General features: G+C 39.9%; 2 protein-coding genes across 7 annotated transcripts in view; one reads left to right on the forward strand and one right to left on the reverse strand.

The window, feature by feature from the left end:
• LOC102455433 (arylsulfatase H) overlaps positions 1 to 18,244 on the forward strand; it is a 64,650-nt gene that overhangs the window by 31,892 nt on the left and 14,514 nt on the right. Inside the window, exon 11 of one of the 2 annotated variants that reach the window (XM_006112252.4) lies at positions 1,396 to 3,401. The exons of the other annotated variant lie outside the window; for it this stretch is intronic. Within the exon in view, the coding sequence (XP_006112314.2) occupies positions 1,396 to 1,766 (371 nt within the window). The 3' untranslated portion in view covers positions 1,767 to 3,401. Of the gene's footprint in view, positions 1 to 1,395; positions 3,402 to 18,244 lie in introns of those variants that run through there. 2 annotated transcript variants of the gene reach the window in all.
• GYG2 (glycogenin 2) overlaps positions 15,299 to 18,244 on the reverse strand; it is a 33,523-nt gene continuing 30,577 nt past the window's right edge. For all 5 annotated transcript variants that reach the window (XM_075915647.1, XM_014577857.3, XM_075915658.1 and 2 more), the window contains one exon: positions 15,299 to 16,640. In XM_075915647.1, coding sequence (XP_075771762.1) covers positions 16,479 to 16,640 — 162 coding nt within the window. In that variant the 3' untranslated portion in view covers positions 15,299 to 16,478. The remainder of the gene's footprint in view (positions 16,641 to 18,244) is intronic.

An 18,244-nucleotide genomic window follows, 5' to 3' on the forward strand; every position in this document is an offset into this window, starting at 1 on the left:
CAACTAGATTTTTGTTTCTCCTGGTGGTGCATATTTGTATATGACTTGGTGAATATACAATTAATCCACTCATGGATGGGAAAAAATCCATAGATGGATGGAAAGATTAGCAGGAACATTATATACGAGGTTTACAGTTTGGTTCAATGACTCTCAGCACCCCATCAATCCCATTATGAAAATTGTTCCAGCACCCCTAGCTACACCCTACAAAGGGCTCGTCTATACTTAGCAGACGATTGATTCCCTGGAGGTCAATCTTCTAGTGTTAGATTTAGTGGGTCTAGCACTGACCCATAAATCAGACACCGAGGGTAGCCTTCTCTCCCCAGCATCTGGTACTCCTCCTTCTGCGAGGAGTAAGGCAAGCCAATAGATGCAAATGCTCCCATTGGCCACCCACTCTGTGCATGCTGCCATGGCTCGGTTTAAGGTACGCTTACTCCAGCTATGCGTTTTGTGTAGCAAGAGTTGTGTACCTTAAGCTGACCTGCATGGTCTAGTATAGACCAGGCTACAGAGGTAGAACAGAATTGTGCAGCACATGTGAGCCTGCAAATTTTGGGACACACGAGGCCCCGAGGGGGCACATCATAGTCTTCCCAAGGAGCATCTTCCCCGATACAATGAGCTGTGAGCCCCCATCCTAATCAGAATGTTCTTTGAAAGTAGTTATTTTAAAAGTGTTATTTTAAATAGATGGCTCCATCCACACAAGACCCTCACTGACTCCCAGTGTCCTTGTGACTACATCCTGAATAACAGTTTCCCTCTGGATAGCTGGGGATCGCTGGGCAATTTTCAGGGAGAGCCTTTCAAGCTGATTTGACTTCTGTGATGCAGAGAGGGAATGCTATTGTATTTGCATGGAGGAATACTGGTCTTGCATAATAATTTGTAGAGCAGTAGTTGCCACCTGGCATAACTTGTTATGCAAAACCAGTGCTCCTTTATGCACTCGACTACATTCTCTCACTCTGCTTCCAGACGTTAAATTTGCTCAAAAGAGTGTCCCAGAAAATTGCCCAGTGAATCACTGAGGGTCTTGTGTGAGTGAAGCCACCTATTTAAAATAACTATTTGTGTACAGCTTTTAAAGTACATGCAGTCCATTCACAAAGGAAGATCTGGTCCATCCCTCATAGAACTAAGATAATCATATCTAGCAGGGGTAAATAAGGGTACCAGTTGCTGTGCATGGTTTTAAGTATGGTTCTACAGTTCAGCTGTTCTGGAATTCAGTTGGTTCCCAGTAGACAGACAGTTGCATGGTCACCTCCGGTTTTTAACTATGAGATAGACAGAATAAAAGCCCTTGCAGGGAAACTGCTGTCCTTAGAGTTCTGTCTAGTGTGTGTCCTTCTTTGTTACTTGAACAAGTTTCTCTCCTGGCAGGTGGGGCGCTGTGGAAGGCTCATTTTACAACTCCAATATTCCAGCCAGAGGGCGCTGGAGCCTGTTACAGAAGTGGAATGTGCCATTGCTTTGGGGAAGACGTAACCCATCATGACCCTCCTTTGCTCTTTGACCTCTCCAGAGACCCATCTGAGTCTAAACCTCTGTCTCCCTCCACTGAGCCCCTGTTTGACACAGTAATAAGCAGAATTGAAAGAGCAGTGAAGGAGCATCGCCAGACCCTGACTCCCGTCCCACAGCAGCTCTCTGGGTACAACAACGTGTGGAAGCCCTGGCTGCAGCCGTGCTGTGGGACATTCCCTTTTTGCTGGTGTGACAAGGAAGGAGACAGTGACCAGGGCTTTCTTTAACCAAGGAAAGAGCAGAGAGGCCATCACAGACCAGAAAAAATAAAAGCAGCAGGGTAGCATTTAAATGATTTCAGGCTGAATGCTGACATTCCTCTCCTTGGCTTCACCCTACACATGCCCACCCTGCCATTTAGCTCCAGTCAGTAGACCTGGAGTCTGCCTCAGTAAGGCCTGAACATTATCTCTGGGCCATATTCTGTCCCAGTTGCACCAGTGTAATTTGCCTCAACAGTGAGCTCAGGCTTCAGCCCAGAGATACTTTTCATACTGACTTTAAATTCGAATAAATCATCGGTTACATAGAACTGAATCACCAAGGTAGTTTCCATTCATGTTACTCAAAGTGTCACAGAAATCAACAGGACTGTGTGGGAAGATGGATCTCAGGACTTAAGCCTTTGTTTATAGACACTAACCTGTATTTCAAAACAAACTGGTGATTCACTTTGGTACTGTGTCGAAATGTGTCCACCTCAGCAATTGTACATCTGCTAAATCACCTCAGTCCCTTGTCAGCAAATCTGGTTGTCTGCCATGGCTATGATTCCCATGACAAAAAACAAAGGAAAAGATTTTTAAATATTGCATACCTAATGATAGGGATCCTAAGCCCATAGAGAGATACCTTAATAAACAGCTTGGCATTCAGAAGTGCTGAGACTTAATAGCTCCCATTAAATTAAATACCAACTAGAAAATGCACAGCTCCTGAAAATTATGCACCACGCTTTTCCCTATTGAACTAGTTCTCTCGGCTACTGAAACTGATTATTCAGAAAGTCAGTATCTGCATTGACAAGACTGGTACCAAATTTCAGTCAGCGGATATGTCCATATGGAATGAAACCCAGAACGAGTGGGACTCAGGTCCACTGATCTGTGTTTGGCCTCCCTTGGCTTGCACATCTATATTGTACATTGTAGTGGAAATGTGGAAGATGATTGTGAGGTCAAGGAAATTGGGTGATGTACCACAATCCTTCCTTTTGTGCCTTCATTTTCTTACAGGCCTGGATGCTCTAGCCCGCCATTTGTGCTTTTTGCTTCTTATTATTCTTTTGTTATACTCAAAGAGTGAGCTGTTTGCTCAAGATGGTACAGTGTAGGAATGCACTGTTGACTTTCAACAAGTTCTGGGACAGGTCCCAAGGCCATGCAGCTGGTGTGGGAGAACAGGAGGGCTTGGGACGATCACATTGCTATCTTTGCGGAATGTTTCCCACCTGATAATGCTAATTATTTGGCCTGGGAAAATATACAAAGTATCAACAAGCTAATTATTGGATGTGGGAAAATACACAATGTATCAACAATCTTGTTAGGTTCTCACAACAACAGGTGTGATTACTATAGATCCAACAGTATATAAGTGCTGGGGATATTCCTAACATTGGAACCTCGGTGTAGACCAAAGCCGCAGAAAGTGCTATGCACAGGCCACTGGGGTCTGTCCATTGTCCTTCTTCAGGGGGTTCCCGGCAGCAGAAAGGGACATAGGCATTGCATTTGATTCTAAGATTTGCTTAGGCTTAGTAAGTATTGTATTTTATCTTAAGATTTGTTCCATTGTATTTTACTCTAATATTAAGCATAGTATTTTACCTCAATATTTGCTTAGTAAAATCTTTAAGCCTTTACCCAGTTTGTGCATTTATTGCTTCCCAATCCCTTAAGGGAAGAACCATTACCTCTTGGCAATACATACATTAACCCTACATTAAGACTTCTCTAAACCTCTGCTTGACCCCGGGGCTCTGGAATCCATACTGTAGTGTGCAGACATGAGTCTACGCAGATCTGGCTGTGCTCCTGTGACCATCTTGCTTTGTAAAAGGCAGGGTAGAGTGGATAACAATTGAAAACCCAGGCAGCTCTTTGTTAGGGCACAAGGAATGGAAAAAATCTCTCTAATGAGAAAAGAGCCATGAAGAGTTTGGCTTGTTTAAACTGAGCCAAAGAAAAGCTATAGGGAGATAATTGTTCTTGATGAGTATATCAGGGAGGGAGAGGAATTATTTAAGTTAAGTGCCAATGTTGACAAAACAAATGGATATAAACTGGCTGTGAAGTTTAGGCTTGAAATAAGATGAAGTTTTCGAATCAGCAGTGGAGTGAAGTGCTGGAACAGCCTTCCAAGGGGAGCAGTGGAGGCAAAAAGCCCTAGCTGGCTTCAAGACAGAGCTTGATAAGGAGGAGATGACAGAATGAAGCTGTCTATAATGGTATATACCTAATCTGCAGCTGCTAGCAGAAGTTATTGCCAATGACCAGTGACAGGACAAGAGATGGGGAGAGAATTGCTACAGAGAATTCTTTCACAAGTTTCTGGCTGCTGGGTCCTGTCCCATGCTCAGAGACTAACTGATCATCATTTTTGGGGTCAGATAGGCAGAGGGCAGATTGTCTTCCTCTTCAGCATGGGGCATGAGTCAATTGCAGGCTTGGAAAAAATGTAATGGGTGACTGTACTATAGCTTGGTCTCTAAACCCATGATTTGGGGACTTAGCCAGGGGTTAAGGGTCAATTATAGGAGTGGCTAGACCACCATCAAAGTTCAGGCAACCCACCCAGAATCCCCAGCATGAAGCAGGGTGCTATTGTGCGAGGTACTGTACAAACAGAACAAAAAGACGGCCCGTGGTCTAGGCCATCTGCAGTCCAAGTATAAGATATTAGAGAACAGATGGAGACAGATGAGATAGACAAGGAAGAAATGTTTTTAAAGCAATTCAACAAAAGGAGATTTTGAAGGAGAATGATGAAATAAATGGCTTAGGGGGCGGGGGCAGTGCTTCCTAACCACAAGGGGTTGTATGGGAGAGAATGAAGGTACTTGTTTGAAAACTTAACAAGATGGTAGCTGGCATCATTGGCCAAGGGTAGGCAGGAGATGACAAGTAAGATGGGAATAGGCTGCAAAGGGCCTTAAATGTTAAGAAGCAGATTATGTCCCATGTGTTAGAGAAAGGGATTCAAGGAGAAGAGTGACCTGTCAAAGCAACAACTTCAGAAAATGATCTCTGTAGCTGTATTCTGAGTGTATATTGGAAAGACAAGATTGCATTTGTAAAAGATCGAAGAAAGGGATGTTGCAGTCGCTGAGATGCCAAATGAGGAGTGTCTGGATGAAAGTAATAGATGTGTGGATGGAGAGGAAAGGCTGTAATTTTAGAGTTATGTAGCAATAAACTGACAAGACTTAAACACCACCTGAAAATGAAGCCCTAAAGAGGTCTTAGTTGAAGGTGACTCCCAGGTTATGAGCATTTTTGACAGGCAGAATGGCAATGTTATCTGCAGTAATTGAGAAAAGAGGTACTTGGAAGAACTGAAAAGGGGCCAGGGAATTAGGATGGCTAAAGCAGAGCTTTATTTTATCTAATGATTAAATATCTCCAAGAAGATGTCAGAGAGACAGGAAGAGATTTTAGTTTGTACTGGAGACAGGTCTGGAGTAGAAAGGTAGATTTCTAAGTTAACCACATAGAGATGGTAATGGAATAATGGTAACGGTAATCTGTACTCCAACTTTCTGCAGGGTTCGTATGAAAGATTCAAGAGGTCAGGTATAGGAGGAAAAAAAAGAGACTGGGACCAAAGACAGAGCCCTTGGGAACCCTACAGAAAGGTGGAGGGCAGATTAAAAGGATGCTATGAAGGACAGGCTGAAAGAGGGATCACAGATGTAGGAGAACCAGGATAGGACATCACTGAAGCCAAGGAAGGACAGCATTACAAGAAAGGCCAGGTCAGCTGTGTTAAAAGGCAGCTGACAAGTACTGGCTCTGAGACTTGGCCAATGAGAGGCCATGAGAGACTTTCGCAAGGACAATTTCAGTTGAGTTCAAGATTGGAGAAGCTAGGATGGAACTGGAGAAGATGAGCTTTCTGCTCCTCAAAATTCTCATCTAAGCCTCCGGTTAACTGATTAAATGGAAGTTTAAATCCCCTCTGTAATGTATCATCACTTTGAATACTGTTTATTTAATTAATTAATAGTAAGTATTGCAATTATGTTGTAGGGCTGAATACAAGTCTCTAAAACAAGCTGAAAGAGTTTCTTGCAGTTCTTCTTAATAAAGGTCACACTGCAATTTGTCAAATTACTTCATATAGAATAATGCCTCAATGAACTGATGGGTTAGGTTACTGGGAGACTGGACATGGTGTAAATATAAATTGGTCTTTCTGGTTGACGATAATTAAATCTACAAGCAATATCACTATGAATTGATAAGAGCGCTGATGCTGTTCTGGGCTTGGTAAGGATTAAACCTGCACTGCATTCCATTTACACAGACAGGGCGTAGAAGATTTTAAAATGGGGGAGGGAATTTAAGGATAAAAACTAGTTTGTTCAGCTCAGAAATGAAGCAGAAAATTTGTCAGATGGTTTTAAGTTGTCACCATTACTGGGAATCAAGCCAATATCTTTTGAGCCAACTCCCTCTGTAGCTTGCACTAAGCAGAGGAATGTGGAGAGGCAGGCCCAATTCTGAGTCCAGCCACGTCTGAGAGTCAACAGTGGCTGTAAAGCTCACCTGGCTTCCACAGCATTGGCTGTTGAAATGGCTCCTAAAGGAGTGACAAACCCCTGGAAGAAGCTTCAGGGGGTAGCCGAGTTAGTCTGTACAGAAAAAACAACAAATGGTCTGGTAGCACTTTATAGACTAACAGAACATGTAGATGGGTATTATGAGCTTTTGTGGGAAGAAGATTGGGCATATGCACTTTTATGCAATCCTTCACTGGCTGGTCTGGGTACTGTTGCTTAATAATATAGCCAATTAATTACACTTGTGGCTTGTTAGGAAAAAAAGTGTTTGAGAGATCAAATAGTCTATTTTATTGCAAGAAAGCCAGGAAGGGGACAGTACCTTGAGTTGTTACAAATCCTTCTGGGAAGCTGGTTTTCACATCATGTCAGTTCATCTTCCAAAGGAATGTTTCTGAAATATTATTAAAGCTAGTTTGGGGGTATAACTAGCAGAAATACCCAGCATCGCCTGGGGAAAATATAGTAAAAGGTGTGATGAATGAACTACGTCAATGACATTAACATAGCATATTTTATTGGAAATACTTTAAGAAATTAAAATAGTTAGTGATGTGCTGATAAAACAACAATCCCATAGGGTCTCTTTTCTCACTCTCCACAACTCAGGAAGGCCCATCTTCCCTTAAAGACTCTATGCAAACCAATGCCTGTAGCCTCCCTGTCAGAAGCCCTGAGAAATGGAGGGGATGTTTCCTGGCAGGAAATCACTGCTCCGAGTGCCTTCAGTGCACACTCCACAGGGCAATCTGAATGGACTTCCAAGCCACAGCTGGACCAGTTCCATTGATCAGACAGAGTGAAAGTCCTTCAAACCAGGTGCAATGAGTGATATCTAGATGATCAGAGCATGCAGCACTTGAACATACCTGTTCTAATGAGAATAGGCTGTTCTGAGTGTACCGCATCCTCCTCAGGCTCCATGGTCCTCCTACCCACCTCCTCTTTGTACTGTGAGCTGAATCCTGCAAAGTGCATAATGCCCGTGGCACTTGCTGATAATGCATGCAGCCCAAAGGAGGGCAAGTGGTGGGATGGCTTGTTCAGGTGTAGGGAAGCAACTTTAATTTCCAGAAGGGGTTCAGTCGCAGCCCAGCTGTGGGAAGATGTTGAGAGGCTGTGATAGCTGGAGGCTTGACCCCAGCCAGCATCAGCCACATTTGGGTCTGTCCTGGAGACCTGCTGGTGCCCTAGTATAGGGGAGGTTGCGGATTCTCTGCCCCACTGCAGCCTCTCCCCCATGGGCTTTCCCCTGATGGTTCTGCAGGTGCTCACATGCTTTATCCTCTAGGATCTGTAAGACACGCTTAACAGAAGAGTCCAGCAAATGCCTATGATCAGGCACTACTAGAAGTTAATTATCAGTGGGCCCAATTGGGGCTCTGGGGGAACCGATTTCGAGATATAATCAATCCAATTATTTAACTTAGGAAATCAGTAGTATCCATGCAAAATTCAGTGTTTCTAGCTCTTACTGTTCTGGAGATCTTCACACACACACTTATAGCACATTTGTTTATCAGTTAAAAGCACTTTTTACATCACCTAGCACTAAAATTCACCAATTAGATTTTTAGCTTGCTTTTCCATTACAAACCAGTTGGACTTGTACCAGGATAAAACATTTCTGGGTCTTGATTTTGGCAGGGTTTACGTTCCTGAATACTAGCTGTCCAAGTGCGAAAAACCATTAGTTCAGGGTCACCATCCCAGAGAAGGTCACACATGTCTTGCTCTTTGTGCTTATAATTGCTAATTGTCTTTTCAAGTTTGTAATGTTTATGGCTACGTCTACACTGGCCCCTCTTCCGGAAGGGGCATGTAAATTTCACTAGTCGTCGTAGGGAAATCCGCGGGGGATTTAAATATCCCCCGCGGCATTTAAATAAAAATGTCCGCCGCTTTTTTCCGGCTTTTAAAAAAGCCGGAAAAGAGCGTCTAGACTGGTCCCGATCCTCCGGAAAAAGTGCCCTTTTCCGGAGGCTCTTATTCTTACTTCAAAGCGGCGGACATTTTTATTTAAATGCCGCGGGGGATATTTAAATCCCCCGCGGATTTCCCTACGACGACTAGTGAAATTTACATGCCCCTTCCGGAAGAGGGGCCAGTGTAGACGTAGCTTATGTGTTTAAGACTAGTGGAGCAATAGGTACATTGAAAACCAGCAAGGATGAGGGTTTTTTTTAAACCTTACCTTATCTTGGTACTGTAGCTTACTTTAAATCATAATTTCATTTTGAAAAACTGGAGTAAGTAGCATCATGATTCATGCTATGATAATACACAAGACAAAACAAACTGTTTGTATTGCTACTACTCCCAAACAAGATATCCGTGCATAGCTTTATAAATTGTTTACTACACAGTATTGCCCATCTATATGGCTGCGTTACCTAGTGGTTGTCTCCATTTGCTAAGCTTCCTAGGCTGTCAACAAGAGCAACTAGCTTCTACCTCATTGTACTTATCCTGGCTGTTACAGCCATACTGGACTTGCAGTATCAAAACATCAACACACATAGATTTCCTTTAACAGAAAAAAGTCTGCTGTTTGTGTTGCGGAATAATATTCCAGTAGCTGACAGATCCGTGTGATCCTTACATATGCCATCTTCCAGGTAACCTACTGAATGGACAGTAGCCAATGTCAGGATCCAAAATAAACCATAAATAATACAAATCAGTATTGATCCTGTAACAAACATACATGAAACCTGACATGGAGCATGAGTGTTTTTAATAGCAAATCCCTAAGTCATGAACGGTGCTCAATAGAATGTGTTTCTATGAGTTTAATGTATTGCCAATTTACAGCCACTTCGTGTACTGAGATTCAGTATCATTTAGCTAATTGCTCATCTATGATAAGATATGGCAATTTTTCAGTATCCCTTGATGAATTGGTTAGCATACAACACCCATAAATCAAAGCAAATATATTAATGTGTAAGGCATATAGATATGGTGTATAATGGGTTACATATGTTGGCTAACAATATGACACAGTCAAGGGCTAAGGACATACTTTAGGGAAGGTTCTGAGAATCTTTCCGCTGACATCCTAGGAAGGATTTCTCCATCACTGACATCTGTTGAGGAGGAGGGAGAAAGAGAAAACAGGCCAGACAAGTTAGTGATTGCTCCATCACGGACACTGCTGAAAGAGAGATCAGCTGAGGGGGGGCGGGAAAAAGAGGTCTGCCCACATGTAAAGAGCGCAACATGCACTTACAGGAATCAGTGGGTGGAAAAGTAGAATATATTTTGTGGTGGTGACTAAAGTAAGATACACAATTTAATGTTAAGGAGAAGGGGAGGGGAACAATGAAAAAAAAAAAAAAAAACCCAGCCTATTCTCAAGTCCATTCTCCTCCCTCCCAAGCTGTATAAACCCTACTGGACTGTAGAGGTGAGAAGACAGGGTTAGAGGAGAGCAAGGGTCAAAGGCAGTATGTATGGACAACTTGAGAATGTCAAGCTCATTACATGCTTTCCTTTCAGGTTCCATCCCCTTTACACATTCAAGCTAAGAGAGTTGAGTCATTGCACAGCCAGTTTACATGGGTTTCTGGGGATTACATAACACTACTAGTTCTGGTAAGACCTCACCCACCATCTTACCATGAGTTTCACTTAATGAGTTGCCACAAAGAGTGCACAGCTTTTTACTTCAAAAATAAAATGGCTATTACAGACATGTTAGTTTGCTCCTTTTGGATCCAATGGAAAGTCAGTGCATTGAACACATGACCAAATTTATCAAAGCAATAAATACACAATCAAAAAAAATGAGATACAGATTGGATAAATCTAAAATGATTCTAGTTACATTTCCTCCCAATTCACTTCAGACTTGAGAACCATTCACCTAGGTTTTCAGAACAAGGTTCTTTAATCCTTGAACACATACTAGCATAACACACATTTGTTAAGTCACATTTCAAAATACTTTAATACATTAGATAGGTGTTAATTTTAGGAATCTAAAATATTTTAAAGAACCAAAGAAAATGTGTGCTGTAGCTGTCAGTTGATGCTTAGTAATTTTGCATCTAAGCAGTTTTGTAAATACCAAATACATAGAAAAGTAGATCCTCACTGGAAAGGTAAACCTGTTGTGCAGGGAAAAAGCTATGTTCTTATATTTCTGATCTGTGGAAATTGAAGTTTTCATTGCTCCATCTTAAGTATGCCTTTTATACAAAAATAAAAAAGTGAGACACGTTTAATCAAAAGGAAGATTGATAATGTCAACTATAAACAAAATAACCTTCTTCTGATGCAGTCTCATGTTTGCAAGCACTGTAAAAATCAAACTTGCTCCTTGGTCACATTCACTGTGTTTTTTCTATGGTACATTAGCAATGAGTACTTCATTAATGTTTATATATAATAAAGCAGAGTGGATTAGACAGTACAGTGTAGTTGCAGTTGGTGAGCTGCCAGAGCATTTTACTTTGCGAGATTTCCTAACATTGGAAAATTTGGTTGGTTTATTTTTAAAATGGAGACCAAATTGCAAGTGAATAATTTCCTAGATTAAGATATTTTTAAAAAAGGAAAAGCAGCAGCAAAGGCCAATAGACGTGCACATATATGCAGTGAAGCTAGGTAACCTGGGGTCTTAAGAAAAGTTTACTGTGCTTCTCTGTATACAGTGTAATTTTTTCCCCAAACAACCCAGGACATTTGTTCTTTATGTGGTCTGCATTTATGTCTAACTTCAAAGTGTGCATAAGCTGCTAGGACTTCCCCTGCCCTATGAAAGGATTATTAAAATCTTTTAAAGCAAATCAAGTGAATCCTTCACACTTACTGGACTTAATGACTAGGATTTGCAGACATGTTTAAAGAGTCACTTTCAGGAAGAGACAGACCATGGAAAATTTTAGACTAATTTTAACTGATTCTTTTGACAAAGAAAAATGTGCCGGTGTAATCTGGGTTTCAGTAAAGTATTTGCTACAATTCCAAATGGGAAATTAGTTAAATTGGAGAAAAGAGGGATTAATGTGAGAACTGATAGATGGATAAGGAACTGGCTAAAAGGGAAGCCACAATGGGTCTCACTAAAAGAGGCTATAGGGGTGATAGTTGAGCTACTAGTGGAGTTCCTCAGGAATGGGTTTGGGGACATTTTTATTCATGATCTTGGTACAAAAGTGATTAAAATTATGGCCACGTTATTATGCAATCCAATTAAAAAGCTGATGATGGATTAGATCAGAGATGATGTGATGAAGTCTTGGTCACCATTTTCAATTAATACTTAATAAAATTCCCCATTTATCGGTCAGCCAAGTCAGGTGGGAAAGCGTTCTCATGAAGCAGTCTGAATTTCTAATGCACTGAAAATTCAGAAGACAAAAAATGGACTAGTTTTGGAGGGCGATTTTAGCAACAGACACCATTTTAAAAATATCCTAGATATATGCACAAGAAATAGGCACAAGCAAAATGTTTTTATTCATTTATTTGATAAAATGGTGGTAATACTTCCAGACAAGTACACACAAACACAGAACATGAGCATCTTCATTGATATTTGAAAAAAAAAAAAAATATCAAAAGAATCAAAGATAGTTGAAAGTAGATTTATCCCCAGTAGAGGAACTGACAAAATAATCCTGCTGAACCAGCAAATCTCTGGATACACAATATGTGGTAAAACTCACTAAGGGCCCCAAACGAAAAATTAAGGGTCCGTACTCCACTTCTTGCACCTGCTCGCACATTGGATTTCTGAAGGTGAAGCCTGAGCCCCACTGAGCTGGAACCAAAGTCCTGCTGCACCAAGCTATCTCTGGAGGGCACCTTGGCCAATTGCCCTGCCTGCTAGCCCCTATTGCTGGCTTTGCAAATAATACAAGTTCCTATTAACTAAAACACCAGTGGAAATAAGAATTAGATCTTTGTATGCTCCAGCTTTGCAAAAAAAAAAAAAAAAAAAAAAAAAGATGTAAAAATCAGTCACATACAGGCAGGACTATCATGGTATGAAATAAAATTAAGAGAAGTCTTCCTAATTTCCAAGAATATCAAAATTGGAAGGTCATGGGCATGATGTCAGGACATGGATGAAAAAAGATATATGTTGTACATCTATCCTTGACATTTCTGTTACTCTGGTATTTGGGAAGTGCCCTGAAGTGTTTCTCTGTTTGTGGTCCACCCACACTAGATCCTGACCACTACACTAACCATTTCATGGTTACACTGCGGATAAAATTCGTTCCGATTCTAGCTGAGATTAATTCTTTTTACTCTAACATGTGAGGTGAAAGATGAGCACATTTTAATTAAAAGATGTCCCTTTTAAGTGAAAGAACCACTCACACTAATAGCTCCTTGAGAGCTAAGTTGTAATATAGGCTTTCAAAACCTTAATTGCTCATCCATTCTTGTTGTAGATTGCACCATGGGAGCTTTTTATGCCAGTGATTTACCTCTATATCCATCTCATTATTAGAAGAGGTCCAGCCGAGATAAGTGGTAGGCATGTGCAGCCCTTCCTAACTGACACTGAATAAAAGATCTCTTGTTCAGGGCAAAAAAGCTTACTCTGTGGCTACACCACAAACACCTGCAGAAAAATCCTACCTGAATCTCCTACATCAAAGTGGACATTCTGCTTAGGTGGACCAATAAAGTGGTAGATTCCCCATTGAGACAGCATTCACAACAGACAAAGATGGACAACTATATTGCAACATGCTTTTTTGAAAATTAGCAAATGTGTATTCAGCTCTAACAAATAGCCACTCTTGAGTTTTCCTTGAAACAAAATGAGATGGGAACTTGTAACTAAATATTTTCATGTGAAAAGACCACTCAGTCATATCACTGGGGAAGAGGGGGAATACAAGGGGGGAAATACAACCAAAAAAAGGGGAGGGGGGTCACATTTCCATTTTATAGGAAAAACAATCAAGTCAAAACAATGAGTAGAAATCAATTAGTCCACAAATAGCAATTGAAAAGCTTTTCCCGACTAGATACCGTTAAGCAAACAGATCTTAGTTTTCAAGGACTATATACACACCAGATGCTCCTCTGGTTTCAGCAGTAATTTACTGTATATAACAAAATATATTTAACAGCAACCACTCACTTCAGAATGATATTCCCAGCCATAATGGCAGTTAGAACTAATTCAGCACCAGACATTGAATGAACATGACTGAGAAATCAGAAAGGAAGAAAGTTTGAAGTAGAGTGACATTCACTTTAGTGCAGAGAGCAATTCATCATTTAAAACACATTAAGAATTTACGTGGTGTGTAGAGGCATGTGTGAGCCTTCTGCTCTGTAAGTTTTCTTTATCGCTTACACAGCAGTGTAAAATTCCAGCAGCAGTGGTAACCAGTGACTATAAAATATCATTAAGTTGTTAATATAATAAGCAGATCCTGACAAACATCAGTTCAAATTCATATGACTTGGTGGAGATTGAAGCCACAACTATAAAACAAAGTCAAACACGCTCTAAAAAGATATTGTTCAACTCTCACATCAGGATGCGAGTCCAGCCTCTCTCAAATTCACTATTGGTGTGGTCTACCATTGAATATTTGGCTCCCAGATCAATGTCACCTCACCTCACATCTGTAGTTGCTATGTAGCCACACAAATTGCCTTGAAATTAGGCTAAATGGTTCAAGATTCATTAGGACAATCTGGGTGTTATTTTCAAAAACAGCTACAGTAAAACCTGTGTTATCTGGCATGTTCAGGGATTAGGGCATTCCGGTTATCTGAAAATGCCACTTGAGGGTCCCATCAACCTACCCCCCCCCCCCCCAAAAAAAAAGAAAAACAACCAATGGACGATAATAGTAAAACTCAAGTTTTTAATATTGGTAGTTTTGTAGCATGAGGCAGTTGGTCTCACATTTCTTTCTTAAATAAAAAAATTGTTAAGCCAATCATGGTAAACCAAGCCAGGCCTGTGCGCCTGAAGATGTAACAGTATTGTGGCTGGGGGCAATGCCGGTTAACAAAGTTTTCTGGTTAACAGAGTGCTGGATAACAAAGTTTCACTGTATTCAGCTATGTGTCTTATTTAAACACAAGAACATTTTTGAAAATCAGGTCATGCAGGTTTTAAAAAACCAAACAACTATTTTAAGTGGAGTTCAAATTTCTTCACTGTCCACTATTCTTCCCAGACCTCATCCTCCTTACAATCCAATGTTCCAAAAGGTTGGGGGAAAGCCTGAATAATTGGACCATATGCTTACTAAACTCCAGCTGGAAAAGACAACTAAGATTTTTCTAAATATTAAAGATGAATTTCTGATTAAGTACATGCTATTGTGGCACAGATGTTCCTATTAATTTAGTTTCCTTGCCAAAAAATAGTGCATAACCACCAAAGGGTGCAAATTCACATCCTAGCTCCTTTTAGGTGCACTCCCTTATCTGGTCTTTCATGTCACAGTAATAAACATACTCTGCAAATATTTTTAGAATTACCTGTACTTATTTTCCCTTTAAATCAGTAATTTCCACCATAATCTAACTCACAAGCCTAGTAAAACACCATACTAACTGCACAAAATGTAGCTGCACAAAACAGGAGGTTTTTTTTTTTTTTTTTAAAGAGTGTTTCAATTTTAAAAATCTTCAAACTCCTTAGGTCACAATACTCCTCATAAAACTGAGAATTCCCTCAAACACCCAAGTCACTTCATGCAAAGCACTGAGTGTAAGAGAGGAGACAAGCTGGGTAAAAGTAAAAGTTGAGGAAGTTAGATACAGGACAGTGAAAGCAGTTTTACAGTGTGGTTTAAAAAATAAGCTTCAAAAGTTCTTACACTCCTTTAAATTCTGTTTCACTAATTAATTTATGCAGGATTTTACACACACACCTTCCTTTTCTTTCCCCTAGTAGAATTCGGTCTGCCTTCTCCTTACTAAGGAGCCACATATCATGCAATTAATTTTTCTTTTTTTTTTTCTTTTTTTTTTTTTAAAAAAAAAGCAGAGTTCCAAAATGTTATTAGGTAGTTCTACAATTTATATCGGTAACACAATATGACCCAAAATGTTTGAAGTCTGCATCAAGTGTTGTATAATACTATTTTCTCCCTTTTGGTATTATCAGACGTGAAGTTTCAAGTTGAAATGCAAGAGTTATCAAATTAGAAAAATATCAATTTTCTATCATTTGCAATATATTTTTATTAACAATGTGATTAGATTTAACTTTAAAGGCCCAAATCTGCAAAGCAGCACTCACGCAAGTATAGTTAATACAGCACAGTCCTATGGACAGTAACACTACACACAGTTGTATTTGTTTCTGGAAATAGGCCCTTAGTTAGCAATAAACTAACAGCAGTTTTATTTACTAGGTATCAGTTTATCGGTCTCAGATGCACCCAAACTGCATGCAATGAAGACAAGTATCATCTAATGTATTTAGTATCTTTGTGAAATGCAGTTTGGAGCACTAGTAAACAAATTCATCTAAATCACCAGAATGAGACAGAATAGTTGCTAGTTATGAAGGCTTATACTGTGTTTTTCCCCTCAACCATTCAGCTAATAAAAATACATAATTAGAACTTTACAATCTATTTTAGAGTTGTACTACTGCCTAAGCGGCTTTGTGCCGGAGCATCTTCCACATAAAGCAGGATACAAGAACAGTCCCCAGCAGACTTCTTGGAGTATCCTAGCCCAGTAAAGCCAGGATTTCCACCTTCAGCTTTTCCTGATTGTCAGTTTACGTATAACAGTAGATGTTGTGGCTATAATTTTGGTTCCAATGGAAAAAGCTTTCATAAAAACGGTTTTGCAGCATTTTTTTAAAAAGTTTAAATGTTAATATAATCTCCTGTAGAAGTTTAACATTTTCAATTCTAATATTTTGTACATTAATACAGAATACTATAGGCCTTTTTCCTTAATTCAGAGTTGTCAAGTGGAGATGTCAATTTCTGCTCTTCATGAGGCACTACGGGTTAACAATAAATGAGGCACGCATGAGTTAAAAATTAGTGGTGCTACAGTTGCATTTTTTCCCCTTAAAAATATAGTCACCCCATTTTAAACTTCAATATCAAAGGAATATAATAAAGCATACCAGGGATCGCATTGTACACCACAAATGCAAACAGTGGCAGGTTGATAAACTGCATTACAATAAAGGCTATTTTAAAAATGTATCCAATTTTCTTTTAATATGTTCAAAAGCATCCTTCCCCATGTAGTCTATATGGCCTTCCTCCCACTTCTTGCGTTCATCTTCTGCATTTGGTGCCTCTGGTTTGAGCTGAATGGATAGCTCAGAAATATGGTGGGCTGTCTCATCCTAAAAAAAGGAGACAGGGCAGTGCAAAGCAGTCAATTCATTAGCTTTATTCTAGTGACAGGCTTAAAATGAGTTTCTAAATTTTAATCATCCTAACCAAAATTGCCTTAATGACATTATTCGTTACGATTTCCATGATATGATCACAATTTCCCAGATGTAACACTTAGCAAAGCATCTCTGGCAAGACAAAGTATTTCCTTATCCTAACTCAATCTGACATTCAGAAATGCCAATAAAAATTAGTTTAAATGAGGACACAGGAATAAAGTTCTTTACCCTATAAAGCTGTAACCCTGCACCTGTGCAGAGTAGGAATTCTGCTATGGTTATTCCATCTGGACAGAGGCATCTTCACTACAGATCCCAGTGCCAGACTTTGGTTTTCACAGCTGAGGATATTGGGAAGATTCCCAAACATGAGATTCTTTTCAGGTAACAAATCTGAGGAATTGTCCCAGATTGAGGTGTCATTAGAGGTGGTTTTGGAACAAGTTGATGAACTTAACAGTAACAAGTTCCCGGGACCAGATGGCAGTCACCAAAGAGGTCTGAAAGAACTCAAAAGTGAATCTGCAGGACTATTAACTATAGTTTGCAACCTATCCTTTAAGTCAGCTTCTGTATCTAATGACTGGAAAATATAAATATTGGCATCCCATTAGCTAAGTGCTCCAGAGGTGATCATGGCTATTACAGACCAGTAAGTCTAATGTCAGTACCAGTAAGTTATCTGAAACTATAGTAAAGAATAAAATCGTCAGATACATAGATGAACATAATTTGTTGGAGGAAGTCAACGTGGTTTCTGCAATGCTATGTCTACACTGTAGAGCTACTTCAGGATACGGGAAGCTATTTAGGGATATATTCCACATCTTTAAAAACAGCCCATTATTTTGAAATAGATTTCAAATTAACAGGCATGCTATTCCGGCATCCCTGGTTCAGGGATGTTTCAGAATAGAGATTTAGAAATAAGCTTTTTTCAAATTACCTCAAAATAAGCTATGGAATTTGTTTAGTGGAAATCGTGCATCTTATTTTAAGGTAAAGGTACAACGTAGATGCACCTTAAGGGAAGTCATGCCTTACTAGAGTGCTTTGGGGGAGGTGGAGGTCAGCCAACATGTTGATAAGGGGGATCCAGTGGATACAGTATACTTAGATTTTCAGAAAGCCTTTGACAAGGTCCCTCAAAGTCTCTTAAGTAAAGTAAGTGGTCATGGGATAAGAGGGAAGGTCCTTTCATGGATTGATAACTGGTTAAAAGACAGGAAAGAAAGGGCAGGAATAAGTGGTAAGCTTTCAGAATGGAGACAGGTAACAAATGGGGTTCCCCAAGGGTCCATATTGGGACCAATCCTATTCAGCCTATTTATAAATGATCTGGAGAAAGGGGTAAACCAGGAGGTGGCAAAATCTGCCGATGAACTCAAACTGCTCAAGATAATTAAGACCAAAGCAGACAGAAGAGGTTTAAAAAGCATAAAATTAAGTGAGTGGGCAGCAAAATGGCAAATGGAGTTTAATGTTGATAAATTTAAAGTAATGCACATTTGAAAAAAAATAAACCCAACTATACATACAATATAATGGGGACT

Source organism: Pelodiscus sinensis, chromosome 1 (genome assembly GCF_049634645.1).
Source record: "Pelodiscus sinensis isolate JC-2024 chromosome 1, ASM4963464v1, whole genome shotgun sequence".
In the NCBI taxonomy this organism is placed as follows: Eukaryota; Metazoa; Chordata; order Testudines; family Trionychidae; genus Pelodiscus; species Pelodiscus sinensis.